The sequence below is a fragment of the Hyperolius riggenbachi genome, chromosome 2 (assembly GCF_040937935.1).
Source record: "Hyperolius riggenbachi isolate aHypRig1 chromosome 2, aHypRig1.pri, whole genome shotgun sequence".
In the NCBI taxonomy this organism is placed as follows: Eukaryota; Metazoa; Chordata; class Amphibia; order Anura; family Hyperoliidae; genus Hyperolius; species Hyperolius riggenbachi.
In genome coordinates this window covers 279,614,955-279,636,309 of record NC_090647.1, presented here as the reverse complement: position 1 = coordinate 279,636,309, position 21,355 = coordinate 279,614,955, and the positions used below count along the sequence as shown (strand labels likewise).

At 43.8% G+C, this 21,355-nt stretch overlaps 2 protein-coding genes across 2 annotated transcripts in view; one reads left to right on the top strand and one right to left on the bottom strand.

Annotated features, from left to right (window-relative positions):
- The window catches only part of TUBD1 (tubulin delta 1), a 33,006-nt gene extending 12,836 nt beyond the window's left edge, over window positions 1-20,170 (bottom strand). The window contains exons 1-6 of the mRNA XM_068268756.1: window positions 19,627-20,170; window positions 13,273-13,462; window positions 13,048-13,195; window positions 10,984-11,200; window positions 5,551-5,782; window positions 1,844-2,008 (exon numbers count right to left, since the gene is read on the bottom strand). Of these exons, the coding sequence (XP_068124857.1) occupies window positions 1,844-2,008; window positions 5,551-5,782; window positions 10,984-11,200; window positions 13,048-13,195; window positions 13,273-13,441 (931 nt within the window). The 5' untranslated portion in view covers window positions 13,442-13,462; window positions 19,627-20,170. The remainder of the gene's footprint in view (window positions 1-1,843; window positions 2,009-5,550; window positions 5,783-10,983; window positions 11,201-13,047; window positions 13,196-13,272; window positions 13,463-19,626) is intronic.
- A 65-nt stretch (window positions 20,171-20,235) lies between these two features.
- The window catches only part of RPS6KB1 (ribosomal protein S6 kinase B1), an 83,982-nt gene continuing 82,862 nt past the window's right edge, over window positions 20,236-21,355 (top strand). The window contains exon 1 of the mRNA XM_068268755.1: window positions 20,236-20,441. Within this exon, the coding sequence (XP_068124856.1) occupies window positions 20,310-20,441 (132 nt within the window). The 5' untranslated portion in view covers window positions 20,236-20,309. The remainder of the gene's footprint in view (window positions 20,442-21,355) is intronic.

The window sequence follows — 21,355 nt, the reverse complement described above, 5'->3', positions numbered from 1 at the left end:
TCAGGATGGATAAATGCTTTTACCATTCCCACACGCTTTCCAGTGCATTTATTAAAATAAAAATCTAAATAAAAGGTCAGGGGAGAATAGCTTCATACTGTAAGCCAGGCAAGGTTGACACATGGCTTTTATACAGTTGCAGTGGTTGCCATAACGGTTAAATCCCTATTAAGAGTGGGAGGAAGTGAGCTGGGTCAGGTGATCTGCTTTAATGCTAGGGAGGGATCCCCTGGCTATATAAAGGTACTGGATGTAGCCTGGTACAAGCCAGACAGGTATACGCATTGTGAAAATGACACACATGCAGTGCACAAATCCTAGTACATTTGCATCAATCAGCAATGCACAATCATAAGCATTAATAAATAGGAGGCTGAACTAAGGCTGTAAATTATAATATGAAGACTTCATGGCATCTTCCTTCAGCACATGAAAATCTGAAAAAAACAGATAACTGATATATCTTAAACAAGAATTCCTAACAGAATGGGAAAATACGTTATACCTATGTATGTGTAAACCTTAATGAAGACATTGTTGTAGCATTGATAGCGATTGTATTTTATCATGCAGATAAAAGAATATCAGTATAGCCATGTTATTTGTATGGCAATGTAGTTATCTGTAGTTCCCTGCATATGATTAGCGGGCTTGCAAACTGACAGAAGCAATCAGGATTCAGCATTGTCAACAGGGTGTTAGCTGCTAAAAGTTAATGTTATGGAGCATGGGAAGTGCAGTCCTGAGCTCAACAGGAAGTTAGTGCAGGAGGCAGTACTTCCCCCAACAGTGCTACAGCTAGGGTGGCGCATCAGGGCTACAATGATGAGATTAAAGGATACTGAAAACTATTTAAAAAGGTATCTGCAAACTTTAGAGGAGGGAGAAAAATGTGTTGTTTTTTTGGGGGAGGTTAGAGTTCCTCTTTAAGCAAACGTGTGCAATCAAAAATTGATGTATAATTGGAAGATGATTTATAAAGACTTGAATAATTAATAAATTGTTCACAACAGATAATTAAGGATTTGTTTCCCTTCTTGGAAAAATGACATCATGTGCACAACTGGCTGCTACTAGTAAAGCAAGATAGAAAGTAGATTTTATTACTTTCTAAAATTTTAGATGTTAGGCCCATTTTTGTCAATGTATGTTTTTAAATGCTGCCCTTTATAATTCAAAAGTACAAGTGTTTCCCCATAGCACTTGCAATTAGAGCTAATGCATTGCGATACAGGCCATTTTCGAAACATGCTGTTGAAAAGCATTTGTGTGCACTAAACGTGTTTAATGTTGTCAATGTGAAATTGGACACGACACGTTTTCTTTACCTTCAATCGCAGAATCTAGTAGGATAAAGCACATAAAGGAAACTAATAATGGTTCATTTATAAAAATATGATTAAATAAAGACATTAATCAACAGACTGTGAAAGGTAAGCCATCTCCATTTCAGTTATGAAATGTAGCTAAATATTTTTACTGCTGCGCAAAACTTAGAGCTAGCTGCTAGATTTAGGATGACCCTAAACTCGCGAAAAAGTATTTGAAAAATGCCAAGTGCACGTCTGGTTCAAGGCACAAGTACTGAGAAGGGTCTGTTCTAGAATGGGAGTCACTGCCGTCCAGTTTGGTGGGGTTCAGACTGTGGGTGCTGTAACCACAGTATATGCCGGTAAAGATGCTTCTTTAGCTTACGTGGAGGGAGATGTTTTTCCACTGACCCAGCCAAAGTCACCAGAGGAACATCCAAGACAAATAAACCCATGCAGCTTACAGGAACAGTTATTCTGAAATGCTTAGTTATTTGTGTTTATTTTGAGCTGGTCTACATGATTGCCTGCACCTTCTTCCATTTTTGTATTAGCTATGAGCATCTGTCTCAAATGCTTAACGAGTCCATGCCAAGTAAATGAGCTGTATGCCAGGGAGTGTTCAGACATCTGAGGAATGTTATGAAGACCCAACAACTTAAATTCAGGGTGTGGAACCAAGGACTCCATTAATTCCCCTGAAAAGAGAAAGAAAAGCATTCTATTAAAAAAAACACAAATAAGTGTTAATGGAAAATAGAGTTTCATGTGCTTTCAGATTGCAACATCTGTATTGAAAAACACAACAATGGTTTACAGCTTTTTCCAGACTGTGTGCTGAAGTTAGATAGAGGCTACATTAACTAGGATAAAAATTCTCTGAAAAGCCAGCTGCACAGCTATCTAGTGTCCACTGTGAAAGCCTTTTAACCATGGGAAAAGTAGTGCTTTCTGACAGGGCATGACATATTTTAGGACAGCTATGAATGGAATTCTATATTTAAAGTCCTTACTTCAACTTGCAGACGAGACAAAATAGGGTCACTGTAAGTTTGACTGTCTGTAGTGACAGGAATACGGAGGCTGCCACATGTATTTCCTTTTAGACAACGCCAGTTTCTGGCTGCCCTGCTGATCTTTTGGCGGCAATAATGTCTGGATGACACACCTGAAAGAAGCATGCGGTTAGTGTGGTCAAGCCTTAGTCAGAGCACCTGATCTGCACACTCGTTCCAGGTCAGTGGTCGAGAGTACTGGAGGCACAGGATAAACAGGAGAGCCAGGCATTAGGCATTATTTAAAAAGAAAAATATGGCAGCCTCCATATTCCTCTCACTATGAAGCAGGCAGTTTAGATGCACGCCTGACCTGGGAGCCGCTATAGCACTAATGCTATAGTGCGGATTCTATGCTAGGTTAATTCAGGGTTTCCGGACCCCAAATTACTTCTCCCTCCATGCTGTAGGATGCACAAAGCCCGGCCAGCACCTGTGCAGTAAAGCATGACTCCGGCGACCCGGAAGAGGGTCTCGGGAGGCTTTTAGGCATAATGTGGGGGGGCAGAGAGGAGAACGGGGGAGCGACAGGCATTAGAACAGGTAAGAGTATATGCCTGCTCCCCCGTTTCTGATACTAATTTGACATCTGGTATCCTTTAACAACACCACGAATTTGAGCAGCAGCAGGTTGAGCAGTCATTCGGCTCACCCTGCGCCCAACTCACCAGCGCATACTAACACATACGCCTCTCACTACAGCATCATTTAACAGACCTGTTATCTACCAGATATTAGAAGGACATAATTACAAGAATTTCTAGGACCATCAAAGCTTTGTGTTTCAATGATCTCCTTGCAATTTTCACTTCACTGTTTCAGTCATTGTAAAATTTTAAACTGATCTGATTGGTAAGCATACATAAAATTAAGCATTTTTACCATGGTGTAACAATTTATCTTTGGTTGCAGAAGGCTAGCTAGTCAGAATACTAGAGATGGCTATCCTCTACAAAAACACAAATGAGGATTTTTTATGTAAGCTCTAATGCAGATATTATATAAAAATGCATTTGGGTAAAAGCACAGTAGATGTGTATACAGAATGCCCTGCAACATCACATGTAAACTGGATGAAATTTGGCGATGATGAAGGGGGAGCTTCTTCAGCTTTGTGGGACTTCAAGTCCCAGAAATACCTCAGAATCAGAATCTTTTATTTCGCCAAGCACGACTGGGCCGTGCCCGGAATTGGTTTTGGCAAGTACAGGGCAAGTGTGAAGAAAAAGAAAAAGAACAGGACATACAATACAACTACATGCAAGCATCAGCAATACAAGATACAGTTCCAGCAATTGGTCGCCTTGAACATATTTACATAGCAATATGCTTCCATGCGATCAGGTTTAGAGTTCAAGAGTTCAGGTAGTTAACGGCTGAGGGGAAGAAGCTGTTCCTGTGCCTTGTGGTCCTGGTGTAGATGGATCGGAATCTCCGGCCTAAAGGGAGTCTGCTGAAGAAGCGAAAGCCTGGGTGGGACGGATCATTAGCTATTTTCTGAGCCCTGGAGCGCAGTCTTGAGTTGAAGATTTGATCAAGAGGGGGGAGTGGTTTCCCGATGATTCTCTCCTTTAGGGATTGTTCACATTAAGGGTGTTTTTGCCTTTTTTTCAAGCGCAGGCGATTTTCAAAATCGCCCATAAAACGCTTGTGGTTCATATTAGCGAGTTGCGCCCGTTTTGCGGTCGGCAAAGCGGTGCCTATACCATTTTTGGGGCTATTTGCTATAATGCACGGTATAGGCAAAACGCTTACAAAAGTGCTTTGTGCAGTGATTGCATTTGCATTTTTAAGAATAAATACATTGTATTTATTATTTTCCGGGTCACAGAGTTCACTTGTGTCAGGGAGCGAATTACAAAACCCCTCTAGAAAAGCTCTTAGAAAAAGCGCTTTTACCAGAAATGCAACGTGCAGTGGAGCGCCGGGAGGGGAAAAAAAAGCGCACGAAAGGAAGAAAAAAAACCCCAGAAAAACGCTTGCGGTTTTAGGTGTGAAAGAGGCCTTACTGAGTTTAATCTCCATGTTAGAAGCATTATTAAAGAGAGATATTGGCATATAGAAGTACTATACAGTGCCTCTTTATAGCTGCAGTTAGCTCCTATGTAGTTCTCCCTTTAATGTATTTCCTCATTCCAGCTGTCCCACCCATACCTCAGAGCAGTGGCAGAATCACTTTGTGCACACTTTGAAAAAGCAGGCCTGTATGCAATCAACTTTTTCTCCTGAGTTTTCTCCCAGGTGATATTTTAACACCTTGAAAGTAAATGCTTTTTAAAACACCAGTAAGCGAGAAAATACTCAAAACTATTTTTATAGTACTTTTTCATCTACTTTTTGGTACCTTTTCAATAGCTGAAGTGTTATTTTAAAAAGAAAGAAAAAAAACTCAGAAGAAAAAGTTAATCGCATATGGGCTCCAAAGTCTTGCAACTTCCTGGTTTGTATGAAATGCTGCACAGAATTGATAGCCTTTTACCATGTGCAGCTTTTGATGATATGAGATTTGGATGGAACTGGATTTGAGAAACTTTATTATGCAGGGTTCTACCATAGACCATAGCTGAAATAGGGCTATGTGCAGAGCACCTATACACCACTGAATGCTGGTGGGGACCAGGATACCCTGCCACGACAAACGACTCTGGGGGGACACGCATATCCCCGCCGGCTGGCCAGTATTGTATAGGAGAAAGAGAGGGCAAGGGGGAGGAGAGCGAGAGCCGAAGCCGGCGGCTTCATCTGTTACATTGCCGCCGGCTTCATGTTAATTCCATTAACTTACTTTTTACAATACATTTGGCCTCAGCGAGACGGCCACTTCAAACACAATACAATCGGTTACATTAACACTTTTGTTACGTGAAGTGTTAATGTAATTAGTGCCACCTGCCGGATACAATTGGTTACATTCACACTTTTGTTACGTGAAGTATTAATGTAATTTGCGTCACCTGCTGGGTGCGTCCGGCTAACGGAAAAGTACCGTTTTTTTCCCCATAGAAAATAGCAGCAGATGACACCATCCTATATAAAGAACACACTATAATCATTAAAAACATGCTGTGAAGTATACTTTAACCCTAACAGAGAATCTACTGGAAGTTCACTAAAGAGTTTTATTTCCCAGCCAAGTTCACTGTATACCTATTGACATCAGGTAAAACAATGGAAACAATATTTACCAAATGGATTTCTGCTATAATGCAAGGATTCCTCTTCTGCGTATGCAGGCTGCAACACACTACCTAACTGGTGTGCAATGACTTTGTTGACATCCGTGAAGGAAATGTGCTTAATGTTCATTAGTCGTGAGCAGATTTTGTGAATGACATCATTCTCATGGACCAGCAGAGCATCCGAATTTTGATAAAGGTGAGAAAGAGTCAGGACAGAGTTGTAATTTTGAACAATAACCTAAGATAAAAAGATATTTTCATGTTGATGTCAATGTGGCAATTACATAAATAGGCAAATGCCAATTCTTAAATCCTCTGCTTTTAGAATTAGAACAAAAAACTGGAACCTCTAGCGACTGAGGGACAGTAATCATTAAAGGGTGTCTGAAATGACTTGTAGCATGATGACATAAAATGTGTCCTAAGTAATCCTACTTAAAGGACAACTGAAGCAATATGGATCTGGAGGCTGCCATATTTATCTCCTTTTAAGCAATACCAGTTTACTGTCAGCCCTGCTGATCCTCTGATTTGAATACATTTAGCCATACACCCTGAACAAACATGCAGAAGATCCTTTTTTTCTGACATTTTTGTCAAATCTGACAAGATAAAGTTGTTATGCAGACACTACTACAGCCAAATATATCAGCAGGGCTGCCAGGATACTGGTATTGTTTAAAGAGACTCGGAAGTCTCATTAAAATCAAGTTTTTATATTAAAAATGTCTTTAACATGATTGCCCTAACTAAAACACTGCATCCCCACTGCTGAAATCTAGCTAAATCCCCCCAAACTAACCAGGGCACACTGTGGGGAGCACTTCTGCGAGAGGCAGAGCTTTTAGCTGCAGCTCTGCCTCTACACGTGTCTATCAGCATGTAACGTCGCCTCCGCCCGCACCTCTCAGTCTTCCTTCACTGAGAGGGGTGGGGGAGAGGCGGAGATACGCACTGATAGACGCATGTAGAGGCAGAGCTGCAGCTGAAAGCTTTGCCTCTCATGGAAGCGCACAGGGAAGCAAACTCCACGACCAAGAAAGTCGTGGATTTTGTAAGGGGGAGTTAGGGGGGATTTAGTTAGATTTCAGCCGCAGGGATGCGGCATTTTAGTTAGGGCAATCATGTTAAAGACATTTTTAATATAAAAACTTGATTTTAATGAGACTTCAGAGTCTCTTTAAAAAGAAATAAATATGGCAGCCTCCCTATCACTCTCAATGCAGTTGTCCTTTAAAGTGTATCTGAGATGAAGGGAACAAAATGATTTTACTTACCAGGGGCTTCTTCCAGTTCTCTGTAGTCCATCAGCTCCCCCGAAGTCCTGGCGGTCCCCTCCATTGTGCAGTTTTCAAGGCTGTTGAAGCCTGCAATCTGGCTTAGTCATGAATGGCTGTGAATGTGCAGTCCTGACTGAGCGACTCCCCAATGATCCCCCCCCCCCACCCGAGTATTTTGCGTAGCTGGTAAAGACTAATGCCCTGAGACACGGGAGCATAATGGGTGAGGAGTGCAGCCCGAGAACAGTGTGCGCATAGTGGCCTGCAACCCGGCTGGATCACAGACTTCACAGCAATACAGCAGACTGGACTTACATTGAGGGAGCTGACAGACTACAGGGGAGAAGCCCCAGGTAAGTAAAAATCCTCTTGCTCTCTTTGCCTCTGGTTTACTTTACAATGATCTTGTGTTCTGTTTTGTTTTTTTATTATTGTAAGTGTTAACAATCCATGGCTCTAAATCGCAGTATCTCTGCAGTCAAACTGCAGCATTAAGGTGTATATGCATTCTCTATTAATGTTGCCTGTCAGGATTGAGCTTGATACTGCCAGTGAGACTGGAGCATGAACACTGACATGTCCCTAATATGTACTATCTCCATGGATGTGGGGGTTGGGGGTCACTGTGGCGCACGATGGAGTTAGTAGGCAGGGCAAGAAGGAGAACAATGTGTTGTATGCATTCTGTCATACTGGCACAATTCCACAATTTGATTCACAGCTGAATTTTTCTGTTTTGTTTTCATACATTTTCACTGAACTTTTATCAAATGCATTAAAGTTAAAGGATTTGTAAATCACCAAATCATGTTCTGAATTTACAATTTTGCTACAAGGGGCCACAACCCCCCACCTCCGTGTGCAGCATCCCTTCCATTAATAATAACTGGAGGTGTGCACAGGGTATGCTTTTCCACCCATTCCCATTAATTTGGCATCTGTCCCTATCCCAGGGATGGGTTGTATTGTCCCTCTGCACTATAGCAACCTCCTCTTGCTCATAGCAATAGCCTCTCTTTCTTATGCCTTCTTTTTTATCCTTCCTGCCTTCCCGTGACCACAGTTCCTTAAGACTTCGTCCTATGTGACCTGTGATCTGTGGGCCCCTTTCACACATAACAAAATTTGCATGCGATTTGAGTTTTTGTAAATTTGCGTTCAACATCTAATACAAGTCAATGGCATCACATTTGTTGTGCGAATTTTCATATGACAATTTTCTGTAGAAATAAAGATAGCCTAAGTGTATGCTTTTTTTTTTCCCTCTACTGGACATGCGATTCATATACAATGCAAGTCAATGACATACAATTTAATGTGAATGAACTTTATTGGTATGCACGGAAAAATTGCAATGCTAAAATTAGCATAAAAACGAAAACAAAAGAACATTTGGAACCTAAAAAATGCAAAACGGGCTGCCTAAGATAAATCTGATCGCAAAAAGACAAAAACATGTGCACTATCCGTCCTATATCATTGCTGTGGAACACAGCGTGACCAAGCGTCCGGCTGGACATGAAATGGTTGCCGCTAGGCCCACCACCACCTCCCCGCCAGGCAACCTGCAACACAACATACAGGTAATTTTATGTATGTTCAATCTCTCGATCGATCACCATGGTTTCACTATAGTCACAATAAATCAGCAATGATATAAGATGGATGGTGCACATGCTTTGTCTTTTTGCTACAAGAATTGATGTGTTCTCTTTCAAGCTTTATTACGGAGCACACGTCCATTGACGGTAAAGAGAGATACAGGCTGTGGTGGAGTATCAGTTTGCTTTCTGTCACACTGCAATCAATTGTCGGTTTACACTAAAAGGGGAGTGCCCCACTTTCCTCATTTTCCTCCCATTGAAGAAGATAAATCTGACTCTCACTATAAAGCCCCATTAGATGATCAGCCATTGACGTAACTACTACGGCTTTCTAGGAGAACAGGTACATCTTTGCAGCCCCTTCTGTATTCTAAATGTTTGCTGTTACCTTTTCTTTCCTACTTCTGCAATATAACCATCACACTTCAGTCTTCTAATTTATTAATGCTACAAGTTTCTTTATAAGGTTGAGTGTTGAGAAAAAAAACAACCTATGGGAGCTTTCGTAATCTACATTCATATTTAAAGGGATACTGTAGGGGGGGGGGTCGGGGGAAAATGAGTTGAAGTTACCCGGGGCTTCTAATGGTCCCCCGCAGACATCCTGTGCCCGCGCAGCCACTCACTGTTGCTCCGGACCCGCCTCCGGTTCACTTCTGGAATTTCAGACTTTAAAGTCTGAAAACCACTGCGCCTGCGTTGCCATGTCCTCGCTCCTGCTGATATCACCAGGAGCGTACTGCGCAGGCCCAGTATGGTCTGTGCCTCTGCCGTGCGCCCCTGGTGACATCAGGGGAAGCGAGGACACGGAAACGCAGGCGTAGTGGTTTTCAAACTTTAAAGTCTGAAATTCCAGAAGTGAACTGGAGGCGGGGCCGGAGCATCGGTGAGTGGCTGCACGGGCACAGGATGCCTGCGGGGGACCATTAGAAGCCCCGGGTAAGTTCAACTCATTTTCCCCCCGACCCCCCTACAGTATCCCTTTAACTCAATTACTCATAACTTTAAGGCTAGTTACACACCAGGACGTTGCATTTAGGGGACGTTATAGGGCACATAACGTGCCCCTAACGCAACGCCTGGTGCTCTCTGGTGTGGACGTCGGAGTGAGCCGCGTTGTGCAGGTCACTCTGGCGTCCGTGATGCCGTGATGCGTACTCTTGGACGCATGCGGCATCACGTGGTCCCGCCCGGCCAATCACCACACAGAGCGGCCACTCCAGGAAGTAAACAATGCACGTCACTGAGTGCAGTGAATATTAATTAACCATGTGCCCGTCCGCTCTCCCCTCCTCCCCAATATGACTGAGCATGTGCAAACAGTCTAACACGGCTTAGCCGCGTAGAACGCACAGCATGCAGCACTTTGCTGCGTTACAATGTAACGCAACGTGTGCAGTGTGAACAGCCCACTTGTGTTGCATTGCTGTGCATTGGGGGAGCGTTACAGGCTGCACTAACGTGCGCCTGTAACGTCCCTGTGTGCAAGAAGCCTAAAGGTAGTACATGACTCAAACCATCCATCCATTTACAGTCTGATCAGACGAGGATCTCACATCTGTGGGGTTATTCTAGCAAGTGCTGGTAGTTTTCCACCACACTGATGTTACATAAAGGAGGAGATCCACTAAATTAAAAACCTTTACTAGCTCTCTGGTGTCCGCTTTATCACACTACAGCACTAACAGGGACCACTTGTCACAGTGGGACGTTGCATTGTAATGCGACGTTAAAGTCGCATCGCAGCATTACAACGCAAAAAAAAAGTGGTAACGCACTTGAACGCTACATTACCGTGACATACAATAGATACAGTGGAGCATACAGGCAATGAATAGTATGCCTCTCTGTATTTGTTTAACGTCTACGTTTAGAGGTAACGCACTGCAGGCAGTGAGTTACCATAACGCAACATTTACAACGCGACGTTAACATTGCACTGTGAATTTTGCATAGGCTTAACATTACAGTGCGTTACCCTGCGCTATAAGGACTTTATAACGCAGGACAATAACGTCCCACTGTGAATGGGCGTATAACTAGATTAAGCACAGTCTTTTAAAGAGAATTTAGTAATAAAATAGTCATATAAATAGATTGGTACTGCAAAGTCTTTGCAATTTAATGTTACTTAAAATGATCCTTCCTTTTCAATCTGCAGCCCGCTAATAATTTCCTCAACTAACTGAAAGTAAGTGTTAATTGCTTTGGCAAGACCACTCCGGAGTACTCTTACGACGAGACTGTCCAGAAAATACCATCTTGCTGCAAATGTAATTACGGCAGCTACGCAGGACAGAAGCCTTCAGTACTCATCTTCAATGTCTGGACTAGTCCAATGACTTACAGCAAATGTTGACACTTCCATCAGTTTCATTTAGAAACACTTTCACAATGCTGTATTTTATATACACATAAAAACAAAGTAATCAAGCTGAAATAGTGTTTCCCAATAATCCTTATAATGTACAAAGGTAGTCAAAAATTACTGAGTTTCTATAACAGAGGTGGAGTTTGCCTTTAAATTTTGTTCACAATCTCATGGTTTCACATACCTCTCCGGTCCCATAGGGCCAAATTACTTCATTGAGTAGCAGTGACTTAGGATAATCATCTCGTAAACATTTTGTCACAAAGGTTCCCATACCAGAGCCAGTGCCACCAGCCATACTCATTATGTTGAAGAAACCACCTAATCGATCACATTTTTCTACTTGCTTTCTGACCAAGTCCATGACAAGGTCTTGATGTTTTGGTCCATGTATGCAGTAACTGAAATGAAAGGCATATGTAAACATAACTTGCAAAAAAAAAACCTTCATAAAAATCATAAAACAGTAAACATCTTCTACTGTCCTCACAGCAAATAGACTGGTTACTATGGTTCTTATACAATAAACGTGCCTTGCCTCTTTCTGAATTTTTACTATAGGACAAAGTAGAGTCAAACAGAAAAATAACTCTTTATAAAATAATAATTTACAACAGAATTATTTAGAAAACTTCTAAGGGTACTTTTCACCTGGGCACTTTGCAGCCATTGAGGCAGCCACAAACTTCTCAGCATTCTAAAGTTACATGGACCACACGTGCAATAGCTAAAGCTTGGGTCATGCAAAAGAACAATGATCCCAAGCACACTAGCAAATCTACAAAAAAATTCACTGAAAGGAAGAGACAATCAGTTACAATTGTCAAACTAATGTCCAGACTTCAACCTGATTGAAATGCTTGGCAGGAGCTGGGAAAATGTGAATACCCACAAACCTCAATAGACTGAAGCAATGCTGTAAAGAAGACTTAGCCACAATTCCTCCACAACAAACTGAGAAACTAGTAAAGTTCTACAAAAAAAATGATTACTTCAAGTTCATTTTTGTTAAATAACGACACAGTGAAATCTGGTTTTCATCTGAGTAGGAATAGTCAGTGTAAAATTCCAAATTGATGCAAAAAATTTGATTATGCAGGTTGTAAAGCTGCATAAATCTGCATAAAGTTAGCATCAACAAGAATTATAAGCATCTCATTATCTATCACTACAGCTGAGCTTAAGTTTAAATACAATGGCCCCCAGCAACCCTCGCTGTCGTGAGGGGAGGAGCGGGGGCACGGAAGCTTGAAAGGCCCAGTCCTGTGGGTATGCAGAGCAGCAGTAGAGTTTTATACATTACCTGTTCCCAGCGGCTATTAGGGATGATCAATGAGATGCAAATATTTCCAAGCTGATGAAAATTTGTATGCAAATATATGCAGTTTGAAAATGGACCAATCAATTTAAATCCAAAGTTTAAATTGATTGGCCCATTTTCAAGCTGCATGTATTTACATAAACTCAGAAGTATTTGCATCTCATTGATCAGCCCTAGCGGTGATACAGGTCCTTTTCAGGGCCTGTTTCCACTACATGCAGATTCTGCATGCAGAAAACTGACTCCAATTAATGCCTATGGGAAATCTGCATCAGAAAAATCGCGTTCAGTGAAAACAGGCCCATAGGCATTCATTGGAGTCAGTTTTCTGCATGCAGAATCTGCGTGTAGTGGAAACAGGCCCTCACTCCCCTTCAGCGTAAAAGTGGCAAGCAGCCAGCCAATCACTTTGCAGCTTCTTTTCCCGATACATGACGTGGGCCCGAAGAAGCATAATGATTGGCTGGCTGCATAGCCCTTGTACACGGCCACCCTACATATCCACAGGACCAGGCCCCTCAAGCTTCCGCCCTCCCCCCATAACAGCGAGGGTTGTGCCCCTCCCATGACATTGATGCAGGTTAGGAGGGGAGGGGGCACCACTATATAGTTACGCCCCTGTAAATACATTAAGAGTCCAAATATATATCTAGGTCTTTTTTTTTGCCGCTGCCAGTGCCCATGCGCGCGCCCGCTGCACCCGCCCACCTCGCTCCCTGGTCCTGTACAGCTTTCCGTGTCCGTTACTGCGTACATGCGCAGTAGGCAAATAACAGGGACACAAGGACAAACGCTGGATGCAGCGACACAGGTTTTATAGTATAGGAGATATATATAAAGCCCTGATATGTAAATAATAGGATTGGAAGAGGGTGTACTTTCTTTTTCTCATGACTGAAACCTGCAACAATAATAAATATGCCATACCCGTGTGCCCAGTTGTTTCCAGATCCTTGCTTTTGTGAAAAATGTGACTTATCATCATACGTCCATTTTCCAGATTGGGCTGCCAATGAAATAGTTTGAGTAATGACTTTGGGTTCCATGTCAAGCAGAACGGCCCTGCTCACTAATTCTGCAATACAAATAATTGACTCAGTACAGTAAAAGCAAGATTTTTAAAGTATTTACAAAGCTTAAAAACTAAATTACCTCCGGCTTCAGTCTCATTGAAGAACCTTTCCTTGGAAACTGTCTGGTAATGTTCATTTTCTTTCTTAGAACACAGCCCATTGCTATGGAGGTCATTGTATATAAGACTGAACAACTCATAACCAATTTGGTTTCCACACTGGCCTAGCTGCAGTGTAATAAGCGACATATTTACCAGTTCAGCCTTTATCTGCAAAATGAGAAGAACAAAAGTATAAAATGTCAGTGTAGCATACAACATTTACTAATATCTGCTGAGCATATATGTGAACTAGTCATGAAAATAAATGGAATTTTAACTAAGGAGCATTTTTATACAGTATAATACAAGCATGAACAGGAAGGTACAAGTGTGAAGAAGCCCTAAAGAAAATTTGCTGAACACTTTTGGATTCATTTGTTCAAATCTTTCTCACTCTAGAGTTGGTAAATATGCATGAACTGGAGGAAATGCCAAGATCAAAGATTCTGATTGGTTGCTCTGGGCAACAGCTATGTCGTAAAGGTCGACTACTAATCCATAGTTCTTCTTCTCCGTAGCTCCTCATTTATCAAAAAGTTTGTGGTTCCTTACTGTGCCTTTTGTGCCTCCTGTGCAGCCCTGGGGTTTCTTCAATTTATAGACATGTCTATAAGTGGGGTTATCTGAACACCCACATCCCACCTATAATATATTTGTTCCAGAATCTTTAGCCCCATCCTTAAAAAACCACCAGAGCTGTAAAAAGAAAATTTGATACCTGCAGCTTTCTACTGCAGCATACATCCATCTGAGTTCCACGCCGACCTCCCGCAGTCTGCCATTCAGCCGCGATCAGCCCTGGTAATAGGTTCAGTGCGCGCATGCGCAGAAGACCCAGACTGGATCCAACTCAGCCTATTACCAGGGCTGATCGTGGTTGAACGGCAGAAGCCTATCACCGCTGATCGCAATGATTGGCTGACTGGGGAAGGGAAAACATTTAAAGAAATGTTTTTTTATTTAAAAAATATTTACATAAAAAAATAAACATGGGAAGCGATCAGACCCCACCAATAGAGAGTTCTGTTAGTGGAGGGAAAAAGGGGGGGTGGGGGGCGGAAATCACTTGTGTGCTGTGTTGTATGGCCCTGCAGCTTTGCCTTAAAGCTGCAGTGGCCCAATTAAGTACAAATGGCCTGGTCACCAGGGGGGTTTAACACCGCGGTCCTCAAGTGGTTAAAGGGAACCTTCACTCTTGCAACAAAAAAAAAACAACAAAAAAAAGTTTCACTTACCTGGAGCATCTACCAGCCCCCTGCAGCCATCCTGTGCCCTCAACACTACATAATATAGACCAGGGGTCTCAAACTCAATTTACCCGGGGGCCGCAGGAGGCAAAGTCAGGATGAGGCTGGGCCACATAAGGGAGTTCACGTGTCCCCGCCGCAAAACGAGGGCTGCAGAGCCCCCAAATCGCCCCGGGGGCAATCCGCCGGCATTTCCTGGAAGGGGCAGAGCTTTCAGCTTCAGCTCTGCCCCTCCTGACGTCAATCGCGGCGGATCGCCCGCCCCTCTCACTCTTCCTTCACAGAGAGGGGCGGGGGAGAGGCGGCGATCCATTCGGCGATTGACGTCAGGAGGGGCAGGGCTACAGCTGGAAGCTCTGCCCCTCAGCGCAGTCGTGGATATTTGCGCGGGGGTTTTGGGGGTCTGCAGCCCTTGTTTAGCGGTGGGGATGCGGCGGATTACTTTGGAGCACTGAAGCGAACTATAAGGTAAAATGGGCAAATATAGTTCGCTTCCGTGTCTCTTTTGCCGGCAGGCAGGGCCGGTTTAAGCAACAATGGGGCCCCAGAGCAAAATAAACCTGCCCCCCCCCCCAACAGATACCCTGGAACAAAAATCGGCATTAAGGGACCTTTTTTGCAGCTGGTATAGTCAGGGTGTGGAGCCCCAATCGGTCAGAGCTCCACATTCTGGCTACCCCAGCCTGCATGGGGGACAAGGGGTTAAAAAGTTTCAGGAGGGGGGACCCCACATAATTTTAAAAAAAAATTCCCACACTCTAAACATAGAAAAAAAATTGGGAAATAGGAAAAAATGCCAGGAATCTTCATACAGCCATATTGCGGCTGTATAGCAATCCCTGGCCAAAGCGCTGCGGCTGCGTATGGACCCCCTGGAAACCCTGTCAGGAAATGTATTGCTCTTTCTTTTGATACATGTAAAATACACTACCGTTAGGCTTGCTACTAAAAGTGACATTTACCGCATTTAAAAGTATACTATTTTCCTTCGAAACTTTAAAATCGATTTTCTCAAATACTATAAGGTCTTTTTGAAAAATTGTTTTTTCCTCTTATTCCTAATGATCTCCTTAACATATCCTGCAAATTTAGGGTTTCTAGCATTTAAGGTGGATTTGCTATTAACCATTAAAGTCGGCGGGTTTTTAAATGTGTATTTTTTTCCTTTGCAACTTTAAAATCGATTTTCTCAAAAACTATAAGGCCGATTTGAATTTTTTTTTCCCTCTTGTAGCCACTGGGGGCCCCTACAAGCTCTGGGGCCACAAAATATTGTATCGAGGGCCGCAAATGGCCCGCGGGCCGCGAGTTTGAGACCCCTGATATAGACATATGGCAATGGTTGGGATTAGATTGTGAGCTCCTTTGAGGGACAGTTAGTGAAAAGACAATATATATATATATATATATATATATATATATATATATATATATATATACACTGTACAGCGCTGCGTAATATGTCGGCGCAATATTAATGCTAAAAATAAAAAAATAATAATAACATCAGTCACGTCTCCTCCAGTCCCCTGCTGTCAGCTAGTTTCGATTTTGGGCGTTTGGGTGGCCCCCAACGCGTACCTTTGCATGCATTCCCGCAACTTCTTTTTTTTTTTTTGCAAGAGTTAAGGTTCCCTTTAAGACAATGGAGCAAATTTATCAACAACTGCACACAAAATTGGGGTACTGCTCTAGTTTTACTTCAATTTTTCATACAATTATGTTGAATAAAAACTGCTCTAAGGAACTTATTTTTTTTTAGATGTACTGGTAATCCCCAGTTAACAAACAAGATAGGGACTGTAGGTTCATTCTTAACATGAATACGTTGTTACGTTGGAATGGATATAGTACCTAGGGAATGTGCATTTGTTTTAGTTCCCCTCCACCCATATAGCATATAGCTTCCCTGGAATTGTTAAAGGGTACATGAGGTGAAGAAAATCATTTTAGATTTACTTACCTGGGGCTTCCTCCAACCCCTGGAAGCCAATGTGTCCCTCGCCACAGCACTGCTCTCAGCAAGTCTCCTGGGGTACCCTTCGTAGCAGGCGCCGACCCGAGTCAACAGGTTCTGCGCATGTGTGCAGATGCACCACTCGCGGTCATTGCACCTGCGCAGAACGCTCCTGGCCAGGGGGACGCGACCATGAGCAGTGCATCCATGCACTTGCATATAAGCCACTGACCCAGCTGGGTCGGCGGCCGCTACGGAGGGGACCCCAAGAGACTGACTGGCAGAGAGCAGATTTGCAGCGAGGGACACACAGGCTTTTATGGGCTGAGGAAGCCCCAGGTAAGTAAATCAAATATTATTTTTTTCACCTCCTATATCATTTAAAGGGACCCTGAGAGGTGGCAAAAAAGAAAATTGGATTTACCTGGGGCTTCCTCCAACCCACCATAGCCCACGAGGTCCCCCCTCATCTTCTGGCCCCTTCCGCGGTCCCGCTGGCGGCTCTGGTAATGCAATGACGTCGGACGGAGTCACGTGTGCGTGCCTCCGCACCATCACACCTGTCACTGTAAGAGTCCTGCCCATGCTTGGTTCTCTAAAGATTGAACTGCGCATCCACAGGACTCTTACGAACACAGGCTTGATGATGCGATGGGTGCGCGGCAGCGGCGCGCACACACAACTTCACTCGAAGTCACCGCATTACTGGAGCCACCAACGGGACTGTGGAAGGGGCCAAGAGGATGTTGGGGAACCTCGCTGGCTATGGTGGGCTGGAGGAAGCCCCAGGTAAGTTTAGTTTACTTTTTTTGCCACCGCATAGGGTTCCTTTAAAGAGACTCTGTAACCTCAAAAACATCCCCTGGGGGGTACTCACCTCGGGTGGGGGAAGCCTCCGGATCCTAATGAGGCTTCCCACGCCGTCCTCTGTCCCACGGGGGTCTTGCTGCAGCCCTCCGAACAGCTGGCGACAGACCCGACCGTAAAATCAATATTTACCCTTGATGGCTCCAGCGGGGGCGCTGTGGCTGCTTTCCGCTCCGAACTACACGGAAATACCCGATCTCAGTCGGGTCCGCTGTACTGCGCAGGCGCCGGAAACTTGACGGCGATCGGGCATTTCCGTGTAGTTCGGAGCCGACAGCCGTCAGAGCGCCTGCGCAGGAGTCGGGAAGGTAAATAATGACGTCATCTTGTACGGAGGGCTGCAGCGAGACCCCCGTGGGACAGAGGACGGCGTGGGAAGCCTCATTAGGATCCGGAGGCTTCCCCCACCCGAGGTGAGTACCCCCCAGGGGATCTTTTGATGTTACAGATCCTCTTTAAAGAGGAACTCCAGTGAAAATAATGTAATAAAAAAGTGCATCATTTTGACAATAATTATGTATAAATGATTTGGTCAGTGTTTACCCTTTGTAAACTCTTTCCTCTCCCTGATTTACATTCTAACATTTATCACATGGTGACATTTTCACTGCTGGCAGGTGATGTCAGTGGAAGGAGATGCTGCTTGCTTTTTTGACAGTTGTAAACAGCTGTGATTTCCCACAATGCAACAAGGCTCCCACAGTGTGATGTCAGAACCAGGATCCTGACATCACACTGTGGGAGGGGTTTCACCACAATATCAGCCATACAGAGCCCCCTGATGATCCGTTTGTGAAAAGGAAAAGATTTCTCGTGGGAAAGGGGGTATCAACTACTGATTGAGTGAAGTTCAGTTCTTGGTTACGGTTTCTCTTTAAGTGCTTCCCCTAATATAGATTCCTGGTATGTAGTAGTTTTCCCCCTCCCTTCTCAATATAGCTTTCTCAAGGGTGTTTTGTGCCCCCTCCCATATTACTTCGCTGGTGGTGTTTATTGATCCCCTCCTTCATTTAGCTTCCCTAGTGGTGTTAGAGGCCCCCCATATAGCTTCCCTGGTGGTGTTAGTGGCCCTCCCCTCCTTTGCTCCCCCAGCCCAGTCTATAATGCAGAGTATAGCTTCTCTCTCACCTTCCGGACAGAATCTAGCTCTGTGCTTCATCGTCTCTCCACCCACCGCTTGCTCTAGTGTCAACATCTTATTCTCCTCATGTCGTGTATAGTTATTATACAACATACAGGAGGAGACGCCAGGCACTGTTCAAAGCATTTATTATCTGTTGGCCCTCATACTCTATGGAGGTGGTAAAATTGGCCAATCAAAATTGGATTTGTGTACTTGGCTTAAAGTAAACCCATCATAATAGTACAATCTGAACTGTATAGTTTTACAAAATGTATTTAGTAGAGGGGTAAACTGAGTGAATATACTTTGTATGGATACTTTATGTAGTTTCTCATACTACAATAAAGTTGTAACATTGTATCATTAGTGGGCACCCTTAAGCTACTTACATATGCTGGAATGGACTCGAATGTGGTGGCCAATAAAGACTAAAGACTGCCTCGGCAAGAATCGAATGTATACCAACAGCCCCACGACGTCCGCTAAAATTCCAGCCTGCCAGAAACTGCATTGTTCTCTCCACTCACCTGTCTGCAGGAAGCCGCTCCTTCTCCCCCCACCACCCACAGCAACAGGCGCTTAGCTAGCCTGGAGGCTAGTGATGCATCTGTACAGTGTCAGCACTGCACTGTTTCTCCAGGGATTGAGTACCGATTCCTGCTGGGCAACAGAACTGCCTCCATGTGTACAAGGCTTTAGGGGGCGTATACAGACATACCCAGTCTGTTCTCTACATTTAAAACCTTTTGGCTCTCATACTACATGGAGGTGGTAAAACTGACCAATCAAAATTGGATGTGTGTACGCACCCTGAATCTTTCAGCAGCAGTGAGAAGGTGGACAAAGTGAACTCAGTTATCAGTGACAGACCACTGGTCAACCACAGTCCCAGTTTCTCTGACCCATTGTTTCTCTTGCATTCAGATTTGTACTTCTTATGATTGTCATTTGCGTCCCTAATTGCAATGTACAATGCTCTGGGGGTTTTACAATTAAAAGGCAGTAATAATGTGGCAGTGTTTCTAATAATATTCCGGTCAAATAATTATTGGTAATAATAACTTGGTTGAAATGCAGCATGATCGAAGAGAAAGAGAATGTAATTTTTTTTTATTAGTGCAACAGCTTCTTACATTACCTTAGCGACTTAGAACAAGAGTCTTCTCCATAAATTCTGAAGAAATTGACACTTTTCATCTCCCAAGGCAGCCGTACATTGACAATCAACAAAATAACTTTTCTCCTACGTTAACTATTTATCTTTCAGTATTAACTGACGTTTCAACTGCTTCCCTTCTAGAGCAGCAGCGCTAGGTGTACCCGTCTCTGCTAATCTTGTCTCCAACAAAGGAACCATTTTTGTGGAGTCACAAAGCGCACCAACCATGCCATTGATTAACAAAGATACAAACAATAAAAAAGAAAGGCATGCATGAAACGGACACACGTTTCTTAATCATAAAGCGAGGAAAGCGAACCTCCGTTCTGTAACGCAGAATCTCATTAGTTATTCTCTAGTATTACTATTAATAAAGGGCGCTCATTCTGTACATATGCAGTTTAGGCATGGTAAATTTGCTGTCTATAAACTGAAAGTTTTTTAATTGTTGTGGGAAAAACGGAACTGTCAGAACAAAAGTAACGGGCATCCCCCATGTGCGCATGCGTGTTCCCTGTCTGTCTCTTCGTCTGTCTGTCTGTGTGCGCGCGTACCGCGTAGTCCTGGCAGGGAGCGCGTACGTAGAGTTTCTGGGAAGTTGCGACGTGCAGAGGCGCCGCCGCGTTACAACGTCCGGTGATGGCGGCCGTGTGTAGGCTCCCATGAGGCGGGGAAACGGAGCACCGAATCGCGGTGGGGGTAAACAGAAAACGTCCGAGGCCATGGCGGGCGTGTTTGACATAGACCTGGACCAGCCCGAGGACGCGATCTCGGACGATGAGCTGGAGGACGGGGTAAGTGGAAGACCGGGGGAAGGGAGAGAGGCCTGAAGCCAGAGAAGTCTGTCAGGCCGGAACACCGGACTCAGCTTTGTAATGGAACCCGAATTTTGCTTGTGAGCGCAAAAGTGTTGCCTGACCGCCTTCCATTGTTGGCAGCTGTCAGCAGAATGACCGACAAGACGCAGATGGGACAGCAGCACCGACATGATCAGCATTCCGTCCCGTATGGCACTGCAGTCACAAGTTGTTTTGTGTGTCATGTGATGGTGTAGACAGTTAATTCCCTTACTTTTAGCAATAAACTACCCCGGCAGACAAATGTTTAGATTACTGTTACTAAGGGTGCTTCATACGTTAGTTCTGTCAGTTTGGCGTTGGAATGTACACACTGTCGAGATTTTTTTTTTGCTTATTCAGCAAAAACGTTTTCAAGTATGTGTCATACTTGTTCTCACATTATAATGCTCCTTTCCTGAGAACAGCTGTGGTCAAGGAACGGTATTATAATTGCTTGGAGTACAGAGAGTTCATGTTAGGGCAGCGTCATGCCTTGTACACTTGTCACACTGAGGGATCGTGTGACAGTGTGGTGTCATACACATTGCTAGCCTCTAGGCTAGTGGTGTGTTCTGTTGCTAATTGGGGGGTTGCTGACTGAGTACTGTGTGAGTAAGGAAAACAATGCTTGGCCAGCGATTGGTGGACCAGGCCTGTACTGTACCCACGCTAGATTCTTGGTAGAGGTAGTCATTCATGCTGCCTCGGCCGAGTTTCATGTAGCATGTGCAGGGCTTAAAGGGACTCCGAGCAGTGCAGAAACTATGGAAAGATGCACATCGTTTTAAAGCTCTCTTTCTCCTCTTTCCAATGATATATAAACCACCACCCTACGTCTTTTAGTTTTCGCTATTTCCGCGATTGAAATT